The sequence below is a fragment of the Pezoporus flaviventris genome, unplaced genomic scaffold (assembly GCF_033815535.1).
Source record: "Pezoporus flaviventris isolate CSIRO_AGI_PZ_B2104156 unplaced genomic scaffold, CSIRO_AGI_Pfla_v1 ptg000116l, whole genome shotgun sequence".
NCBI classification, from domain to species: Eukaryota; Metazoa; Chordata; class Aves; order Psittaciformes; family Psittacidae; genus Pezoporus; species Pezoporus flaviventris.
Window position 1 is genome coordinate 1019465 of NW_026892664.1, and position 10367 is coordinate 1029831.

Here is a 10367-nt window from a genome sequence, read left to right on the forward strand (position 1 = left end):
AGGCAAGGAAAGGCAAGGAAAGGAAAGGCGAGGCAAGGCAAGGGAAGGCATGGTGAGGCGAGGGGAGGCAAGGCAAGGCAAGGCGAGGTGAGGCAAGGCAATACAAGGCAAGGCAAGGTAAGGCAAGGCAAGGCCATTAAAGGCCAGGAAAGGCAAGGAGAGGCAAGGGAAGGGAAGGGAAGGAAAGAAAAGGCAAAGCAAGACCCAAACCTGACTCTGCTTAACTTTTGAGATCAGACAAAACGGTGGTGGGTAAAACACACTCTGTGTGTGTGCCAACATGTGTTGCCTGGCCTGGACTGGCCTAGCCTGGCCTTGCCTGGTCTTGCCTTGCATTGACCTAACCTGCCTAGCCTTTCCTGGCATGGCTTGGCTTGGCCTTTCTTTGCCTTGCATTGAATTGCCTTTCCGTACCTTCCATTGCCTTGACTGTCCTGGCCTAGCCTGACCTTGCCCTGCTTGATGTGGTCTGTCCTGGCCTTGCAGGGCTTTTCTTGCCTTGCCTTGCCCTTCCTGGGCTGGCCTGGCCTTGACTTGCCTTGCTTTGCCTTGCCTTGCCTTGCCTTACCTTGCCTTACCTTGCCTTACCATGCCTGGCCTTGCCTGGCATTGCCTTGCCTTGCACTGCCTTACCTTGCCTTGCCTTGCCTTGCCTTCCCTTCCCTTGCCTTGCCTTCCATTGCCATGCCTAGCCTTACCTTTTCTTTCCTTCCCTTGCCTTGCCTCGTCTCACCTTACCTCTTCTCGCCTTTCCTGACCTTTAATGGCCTTGCCTTGCCTTGCCTTGCATTGCCTTGCCTCCCCTTGCCTCATCATGTCTTCCCTTCCCTTCCCTTCCCTTTCATTGCCTTGCCTTCCCTTTTTTTCCCTTTCCTTGCCTTTCCTTGCCTTTCCTTGCCTCGCCTTGCCTTGCCTCGCCTCGCCTCCCCTCCCCTCGCCTTCCCTCGCCTTCCCTCGCCTTGCCTCGCCTTGCCTCGCCTTGCCTCACCTTGCCTTCCCTTGCCTTCCCTTGCCTTCCCTCACTATGTCTTTATTTGTTACCCTACCTTTGCCTCACCTCACCTCAACTCACCATGAATTTCTTTCCCTTGCCTTGCCATGCCTTGCCTTCCACTCCCTCGCATTGCCTCGCCATGCTATTCCTTCCTTTGCCATGCCTTGCCTTTCCTTGCCTTGACTTGTCTTGCCATGTCTTCCCTTCCCTTGCCATGCCTTTCCTTGCCTTGCCTAGCCTTGCCTTGCCTTGCCTTGCCTGGCCTTGCCTTGCCTTGCCTGGCATGGCCTGGCCTATCCTTCTCTTGCCTTGCCTTGACTTGCCTGGCCTTTCCTGGCCTAGCCTGGCCTGGACATGCCTTGCCTTGCCTGGCCTTGCATTGCCTTGCCTTTCCTTGCATTTCCTTTCCTTGCCTGGCCTGGCCTGTCATGGCCTTGCCTGGCCTTGCCTTGCCTTCCCTTGCCTTACCTTACCTTGAGTTGCCTTGCCTTGCCTTGAGTTGCCTTGCCATATCTTGTCTTGCCATTTCTTGCCTTGCCTTGCCTTGCCTTCCCTAGCCTTGCATTGCCTTCCCTTGCTTTGCCTTCCTTGGTCTTGCATTGCCTTGCCTTGCCTGGCTTTGCTTGACCCAGATCTCTTGCTGTGTCATGTGCACTTGCCAGTTACTGAGGAAAGTATCCATGGGCTGGGAAAGGAAACAGCACAGGAGGGAAGTTTTAGTTAATTGTTGCTCTTCCTGGTAAATCCTGTAGGGCTCTAGCATCTTGTTCCATATTTTCCGTGGTCACTGGAATGGGTTTCATTATTAAAAAAAGTATTTCATATTCTACTTCCCTGTGTTCCAGGAGAAACAGCAGCAAGGGCCTCCCCTTGTGCCACAGCTTGTGACACTGAGCAAGACGTGACAAGAAAAACAGATGGGCTGGTACTTGTGGAGAAGCCTGTGGCCTGTAGAGCTTCATCAGGGACAAGGACAGGTTTCTGTGTAAGCACTGACTCAGTTCAGCCCAGCTGTGCTGTAGTGAAGAGCAGCACCCCTCGCTGCCCTGTGCGGAGTCGGGGCTGGGGTTCGTGCTCCCCACCCCTTCTCTCCTGCCTCCTTTGTCTGCAGTGAAACAGAAACTGTGTTCTCTGAAGAAATTCTTTCCTGTGAGGGTGGTGAGACACTGGAATGGGTTTCCCAGAGAAATCCCGCGTGCTTGTTGTGAAACTGTTTAGGATTGCTGAAAGAATCACTTCGACACATACCAGCAGAAGTGATTTTAATGTGAATTTCTAAAAGCAGGATTCTTCAGGATTTGGTGGCGAGGCCCCACTCCACCATCTACAAAAAGAGATTGTGTCAGACTCGGCAAGGATTTATCCAGGACTGGATTCAAGTGATTTATACAGCATTGAACTGAAATCATGTGTATAGAAACTGCAAACAGAAAGGAATAAGGGAGACCCTCTTGTTGAGTCACGAGGTTCAGACTGGATCTCTTTGCTTTCTAAGTTCCCTCTCCGAGAGCAGTCTGAGTGCAGCTGGATTCCATCTTAGTCTCAGGCCTGCTATTCATCTAAAGAATCACAAATGCCAGCTAGCAGCAGTTTGCATTTGTAAACTCAATCACAGGATTTCTAACAGCACTTGATCACTGAAGCTAATATACACGCGCTTGCAATTAAATATCCAACCTAACACAACACACTGAGATGGAGCTAGATGGCTGTGCACAGATCGAGATGCATTCCACCCCGTAACTAAAGTCAGTACATCTTTCTCAGAGTGCTGTGCTCACCTCTTGCTGCTGTGCCAACAGAGTAGTACTGAATTCCAGGTACAAATTGAGGGTGATGTTTGGTTGCTTTACTCAGTTGTTAAGAATTTCCTAAATGGGTTTAAGTACAATTATATACATGGACAGGTTTCTGCATCAACATAATTTGTCCAGCTGATTTCTATGCTCTAATGTATAGCAGAATGTTTAACAACAAACAGAATAGGATATAAATTAGTGAAATTAAGGTAGGATGTAAAATTCAACTTTAAAGCCCCATTTGCTGTTGGTGAACATCCAACCAGGGTATCCCACCAGAGATGTTCTCATGCTCAGTGTGTGGACTTCCCAGGGATAGGTTAATGGTTGGACTCCATGTTCTCAAAGGGCCATTTTTAAATTAACTGATTGATTGTAAGAAATGAAGATTTTTATCCTTAAATCTTTGTATCATCAGAGAAATGGCACTGCAGGAAGGCAGTGTGCCTCCCAGCTGAGGGAGGGAAGATCAGTGCTTGCTTCAGGCTGTTTCCCATGGTGTTTCCCTGGAGCCCCAGGGAGCCCTGGAAGGAGCCGGGGGGGGCAGAGGCAGAGCCACCTTGGGCTGGGCCTCTGCTGCTGAGCTGGGACCGAGGGGAGACCTGCGAGACACAGGGAGCTTAAAGGCACTTGGCAGTGGAGGATGCTGAGGAGGAGGAGGAGGAACCTTCTGAAGGAGAAACCTTCCCAGCCCTGTTTGTGGTAAGGCACTGGGTGCAGGGCAATGCAGCTGCAGTTTCTCTCTCTGTAGATAAGGAGGAGGATGTGCTGCAGAGCAGGGCTTCCCCTGCACCATGCAGGGACAGGACAAGGCAGGTCTCTTGTGCCAGGGCTAGCTGCAGGGTGTGAATGTGGGTGTGCAGCCAGGGGTGCCCAGCGCTGCCCTTGCAGCAGGGTCCCTGCAGCCCAAAGGCTGTGTGCAGGGGCAGGGACTCTGCTGCCTGCCAGGGTCAGCACTCGGCCTGCCCGGGAGCTCCCCATGGAGCTTGGGGGGAGCTGAGGGGAAAGGAGAAACCCCTTAGAGGGAAGGGAAGTGCTGGGTGTGTGACGCTGCTCCAATCTGCCGTCACTCTGAGCACTTCTTCAGAAGGTCCTTCTGAAAGACACTGAGGCATCATTTACCTGATAGGGAAGGATGCTGAGCTTTGATGTTTTTCCCTCTTGGTGGGCAGGTTGGGCAGTGGGAGCTGGGAATTTTCTTCTCTGCTTTGGGGGAGGCACCGAGAGTCTTGTGAGGGCTTGTGTGAGCTGCTCCTGAGCCCCTGCACAGGCAGGGGTGTGCAGGGCAGAGCTGAGCACACAGCCCATGGCATGGGCTCTGGGAGCACTGAGAGGGAGCAGAGGCGGACACAGGGAAGCAGCACCTGGCAGGGACAGCCCCAGGCAGCAGAGACATGGGCAGGGAGTGGGGGGAAAGTGCAGCCCAGCCCTGGGGAGGGTGCGTTCAGGCAGCTCTCTTGGGGTCTGGCACTGGAGGTGGCTGCTGGCTGTGCTCTGCTGCATACAGCCCTTTGCTTCTCAGCGTGAGAGCTCTGTGGACTGTCCTTTGAAACTGTTCTCCCCTGCTCTCAGCACAGGACAGATGTTTGTGGGAGTTCTTAAGATCAATTTGTGTGTGAAAGCACCTTACAGGCAGTGCAAGTTTGAGCAGAGGGCAACTGGGAGAGGACTGATGGACACTGCAGCTCTCTTGGTTCTGCAAAGAACTGAGACTTTTTGCCTGATGCAATGCTCTTCTGATTGTACCTAGGAAGAAGCCTCAGCAGTATAATGCCATCACTGGAGATGACACTGAGCCTTTCCTGTCCACCTATAATGTGCTCAGTCATGTGTAAACTGAACTTCTGTATCTGACATCCCTCCTGTCCTAACCTGTCACCGCCTTTTTCTCCTCTGACGGTGCCCCATACCCAGAGGCAGCAGATGTCCAACGGCAGCTCCATCACCCAGTTCCTCCTCCTGCCATTCGCACACACGCGGGACCTGCAGCTCTGCCACTTCTGGCTCTTCCTGGGCATCTCCCTGGCTGCGCTCCTGGGCAATGGCCTCATCATCACCAGCACAGCCTGTGACCAGCGCCTCCACACCCCCATGTACTTCTTCCTCCTCAACCTCTCTCTGCTGGACCTGGGCTGCATCTCCACCACTGTCCCCAAATCCATGGCCAATTCCCTCTGGGACACCAGGGCCATCTCCTACACAGGCTGTGCTGCACAGCTCTTTTTCGTTGCCTTTTTCATCTCAGCAGAGTATTTTCTCCTCACTGCCATGTCCTACGACCGCTATGTGGCCATCTGCAAGCCCCTGCACTATGGGACCCTCCTGGGTAGCAGAGCTTGTGTCTACCTGGCAGCAGCTGCCTGGGGCACTGGGTTTCTCAGTGCTCTGCTGCACACGGCCAATACATTTTCACTGCCCCTGTGCCGAGGCAATGCTGTGGAGCAGTTCTTCTGTGAAATCCCCCAGATCCTCAAGCTCTCCTGCTCACACTCCTACCTCAGGGAAGTTGGGCTTCTTGTGGTTGGCGTCCTGATTACAGTTGGCTGTTTTGTTTTCATTGTGGGGTCCTACGTGCAGATCTTCAGGGCTGTGCTGAGGATGCCCTCTGAGCAGGGACGCCACAAAGCCTTTTCCACGTGCCTCCCTCACCTGGCTGTTCTCTCCCTCTTTGTCAACACTGCTGTCTTTGCCTACTTGAAGCCCCCCTCCGTCTCCTCCCCATCCCTGGATCTGGTGGTGTCAGTGCTGTACTCGGTGGTGCCTCCAGCAGTGAACCCCCTCATCTACAGCCTGAGGAACCAGGAGCTCAAGGATGCTGTGAGGAAGCTGGTGACCAGATGTGTTTCAGCAGATATACGCTGCTTGTTTTACCCTGGAAAGGGTTTCCAGTGTAGGTCATGACAGGCCATGTCTGTCTTTCCTGCTTTACATTTGTTTTCCTATTTCAATCTGTGATGATGTTGTCTTCATAGAAATGTCAGTTTTCATCTCCTAATTAAGTTGCCACTCGTGTTGTGTGACCCATAGGCTTTGTGTCACTCTGGTCTCTGATTGTATTTAAGGGAAATAAATGATCCTGCAGCAACTTCTTCTCTGTGATATGTCCTCACATGTCAGGAATAAAGGGGAATGAAAGCAGCTTTCTGTCTGCTCCAGCTCTGGGATGGCTGCTCTGTGCCTGCAGCAGGAAGAGCTCTGGGGGAGCCCAAGGGCCTGGAGCTGTTGTGCTGGTGTGGGGAGATGGGATGGCATGGGGGGGGGGGTGCAGAGCTCTCAGGGTGTCCTGGGCAGGGGAGCAGGGAACACAGGGGTCCCTGCAGGTTGCTCCCCAGCAATGGCACAGGCTGGGGCTGCCTGGCTGAGAACAGCCCATGGGAAATGTCTGGGTGGGCAGGAGCTGGACAGGAGGCAGCAAGGGAGGACAGCAGCATCGTGGGCCGTATGAGCAGGAGCACGGCAGGAGAACAAGGGAAGGGATGATCTGGAATCCTCCATCCAGGTTTCACATCCCCACTTCAGGAACATTATTGGCAAGCAGGAGTGGGTTCAGCAACGGGCCCTCAGGACAGGCAGGGATAGGAACACGGTGCCTGTGGGGAGAGGCTGGGGAAGCTGGGCTTGTCCATCCTGGAGAAGGGAAGGCTGATGGGGACCTGAGATCTTGGGAAGGGAAGGCTGTTGGGGACTGGCTGCCTGTAGCGGCAAGGAGGACATGGAGAATACAGATCCAGGCTCCTTATCGTGGTGTCTGGTGGGAGGACAAAAGGCAGTGGGGGATAGTGACAGAGGAGAGGTTCAGCCAGGACAGAAGGAAACCTTGTTCCCATCGGCTCAGGCAAGTGCTGCATCAGGTTCCCCCACTCCCTGCCCATGTCTCTGCTGCCTGGAGCTGTCCCTGCCAGGAGCTGCTGCTCTGTGCCCAGCTCTGCTCCCTCTCAGTGCCCCCAGAGCCCATGCCAGGGGCTGTGTGCTCAGCTCTGCCCTGCACACCCCTCCCGGCAGCAGGGCTCTGCCCAGGGGCATCTCTGCCTCTGCAGGAACCTCACCCCTGGCACTCAATGGATCCATCAATGGTGAATGGAGAAACATGGTCAGCCCCTGAGGAAAGCCTTGAGAGCTTCTTAGCTCTTCAGTTAGTTACTGGTGGCAATGAGCAGTGTGTAGGGAGGTGAGAGAGGGTGGAGGAAAGTCAGCAAGAAGCAAGGCGATGGTTCTGGGCTTTAACAAATCCTTACAAGCAGGACGGAGCCCAGCAATGGAGAGCAGTTGGTGTCTGTAGGTGGAGGAGGAGTAGGTGTTCCTGGAGTGTGGCTGCAGGCTCTGGACAGACAAGAGGCTGAGAACTTTCCCTCATGGGAACATGCCTCAGTGTGGCACATGGGGAACCCACTGCTGGGGGTGCCTGAACGCTGCTCATCATGCCCCATGAGCCCACCTTCCTGTCTCCCTCTCCTGCACTACCCAAACTTGCCTGGAATGCAGCATCCATCCCTGAGCCTGGGGAATGCAGGAACCTCCTGCAGTGAGGAGTCGCTGCTGCAGGGGAAGTGCAAAGCTTCTGTGAGACACTTGTGAGTGCAGGCAGAGAGCGGGGTGTGTGCAGCAGAGAGGGTGCTACAGGCAGGAAGCTGTCCCAGATGAGGTGCCCTGTCCCCAGAGCATGGGGTACCTTGCACCCAAGGACACCACCTTTCCTTTTGGCTCTTGCCAAGAAGTTCTCAATCCAGACCATTGTGTTTTCCCACTGCTCTCCCATGGTGCTTAGTTCTCTAGACTGATGGCATCACCCATTCCTCTAGAATCCTCCTTTAGATCAGCTCTTTGAGGGATGTTCAATGCATCTCTTGAATTGACACTATAGTAGCAGCCGACAACTACTTGAAATGTGGCTGCAGAGATGATGGAGGTTTTCTTGCTAGCAGGAAGAGAAGAAAACCTCTACAAAGTTGTCCTGGGTTCAGCAGTAGCAGTCATTTTTTCTCCTTCTTGGTAGCTACTGTAGTGCAGTGTTTTGACTTTCAGCTCAGGAACAGAGCTGATAACAAGGATGTTTTGGTTTGGCCAAGGACTTTGTGAGCCTCATGCTCTGCCAGGGAGGAGGGGAAGCTGGGAGGAAGCAGAGACAGGACACCTGACCCAAACTGACCAAAGAGCTATTCCATACCACAGCACGTCATGCCCAGGATGTAACTGGGAGTTAGCCGGAAGGGCTGGGAGACTGCAGGGTTGGAGGAGGTATCGGTCGAAGCTTGGTCGGGCTAGGGGGGGCGAGTTATTGGTCGGCTGGTGGTGAGGTGTTGTATTCTCTTCCTTGTTATTTCCTTTATCATTATTATCATTGGTGGTAGCAGTAGTGATTTGTGTTATACCTTAGTTACTAAACTGTTCTTAGCTCAACCCGTGGGAGTTGCATTCTTTTGATTCTCCTCTCCGTACCTCTGGGAGTAGGGGGAGGGAAAGAAGGGGGGGAGTGAGTGAACGAGTTACCTGACTGGGTTTAAACCACGACAGTCCCTCACCTCCAATAAAATTACTCACTCTTACCTGTGAGTTCTTTCGGCCTGGGAACAGCACTGATAGCACTGACGTTTTTAGTTACTGCTCACATGTTTAGACTGACCAAGGACTTTGTGAGCCTCATGCTCTGCCAGGGAGGAGGGGAAGCCGGGAGGAAGCAGAGACAGGACACCTGACCCAAACTGACCAAAGAGGTATTCCATACCACAGCACGTCATGCCCAGGATGTAACTGAGAGTTACCTGGAAGGGCTGGGGTTGAGGGGTTGGACGAGGTATTGGTTGGTGCATGGTTGGACTGGGGGGGTGGAGGAGTTATCAGTCAGTGGGTGATGAGGTTTTGTATTCTCTTCCCTTGTTATTTGCTTTATTATTATTGGTGGTGTTTTGTGTTATACATTAGTTACTAAAACATTCTTATCTCAACCAGTGGGAGTTCCATTCTTCTGATTTTCTTCCCCATCCCTCTGAGAGCAGGGGGAGGGCAAGGGGGGGGTGTGCGGTGTGTGTGTGTGTGAGAGAGAGACTGTGTGCCTGGGTTTAAACCCAGTTTTCAATGTCAATCTGTTTTTCTGCTGGAAGGCACCAGACTGACAGTCCAGGAGATGCACTGCAGGAGCGTAGAAAAGGATTTCTGAGTGGTTTTGAATGTCTTTCTTCCCCATGGGGTACTGGGCTAAAACCAAGGCTTGAGACGTGGGAAGATCAATATAACAGAGGGAGAAATAACTCTCAATCAATTTTGGAAACAAGAAAAATATGTAATTCAAAGATTATTGAAAAGAACTACATGAAGGCAAAAAAAGCCACTAAGAATACCTGGGTGTGCTTGTGCAGGGTGAATAATGCAGCTTGAAGTCCCAGATACAGTCAGCTGGTTATTGCACTTGCTCCATCAGCTTCATCAGGGGACCCAGGCCAGCAGCACCTTGGCTGTTCAGGGGTGAGGAAGACCCCAAATCCTCTCTCCCACCAGCACTAAGGCTCTTTGTACCCCTGCTTAAATTCACAGCAGAGCAGAGGCTCAGATATGACTTGTCCCCATTTAGCATAAGGGCTTTGTTGACCAACAGACTGTCAGAGATTTATTTCACAGAATCCCAGCCTGGTTTGTGTTGGAAGGGTCTTTAAAGCTCGTCCAGATCCAAACCCCCTCCAACGGGCAGGGACACCTTCCGCTAGAGCAGCTTGCTCCAAGCCCTGTGTCCAACCTGGCCTTGAACACTGTCAGGGATGGGGCAGCCACAGCTTCTCTGGGCACCCTGTGCCAGCACCTCAGCACCCTCCCAGGGAAGAGCTTCTGCCTAAGAGCTCATCTCAGTCTCCCTTCTGGCAGGTTCAAGCCATTCTCCTTGGCCTGTCCCTACAGGCCCTTGTCCAAAGCTCCTCCCCAGGTTCTTGTAGCCCCTTTAGGTACTGGAAGCTTCTCTGAGGTCTCCACACAGCTTCTCTTCTCCAGGATGAAAAGACCCAATATTATCAGCCTGGCTCCGTACGGGAGGTGCTCCAGCCCCAGACCATCCTCGTTGCCTCCCCTGTACTTGCTTCAGCAGCTCCGTGACCTCCTTGTGTTGCAGACGCCAGAGCTGTATCAAATCCTCTTGACCTTCCCACAGTTCATCATTGAGAAAATGCTTATCAAGCAGGCAATGGAGACAGTGGTCAGTGCCTTATGTGAAGTCTGAGCCTCCTTTTTGTGGGCTCTACCTTCATTTAGCACAATAAAGACACAAAAAACCAAGGTGGTGTCTCAGGGCTGCTATTGAGGAGCTGATACTTATTTGGATGAAATATTGAATTCTCAGGCCACACTTAAAACCACCTGAGGCTCTTTGAAGAGAACCATTTGTTGTGCAGGTTCTCCATACCCTGCACTTGCTTTGTGATCTCCTTAACTGTAATAATGACCAATAGGGACCAATAATGACAAATAATGGCCAGTAATTACCAAATCCATGACCACCTGTTTCTTCCTTACCTCCACAGTACTGAAGAGCTCCAAATGTGCTTTCAAACCCTGCATAGATGTGGCAGCAGCTTTCGCTCCCACAGCCTCCT

General features: G+C 52.6%; 1 protein-coding gene across 1 annotated transcript; it reads left to right on the forward strand.

Moving 5' to 3' along the window:
• Nucleotides 1-4690: 4690 nt before the first annotated feature.
• On the forward strand, nucleotides 4691-5778 carry LOC133282145 (olfactory receptor 14C36-like). Its single transcript, XM_061478220.1, has one exon. The coding sequence runs from the start codon at nucleotides 4717-4719 to the stop codon at nucleotides 5692-5694; it is 978 nt and encodes a 325-aa protein (XP_061334204.1). The 5' UTR covers nucleotides 4691-4716; the 3' UTR covers nucleotides 5695-5778.
• The last annotated feature ends 4589 nt before the right edge of the window (nucleotides 5779-10367 follow it).

Excerpts from the sequence above, each read along its gene's own strand:
- LOC133282145 (XM_061478220.1), top strand. The coding sequence starts at position 4,717 with ATGTCCAACGGCAGCTCCATCACCCAGTTCCTCCTCCTGCCATTCGCA.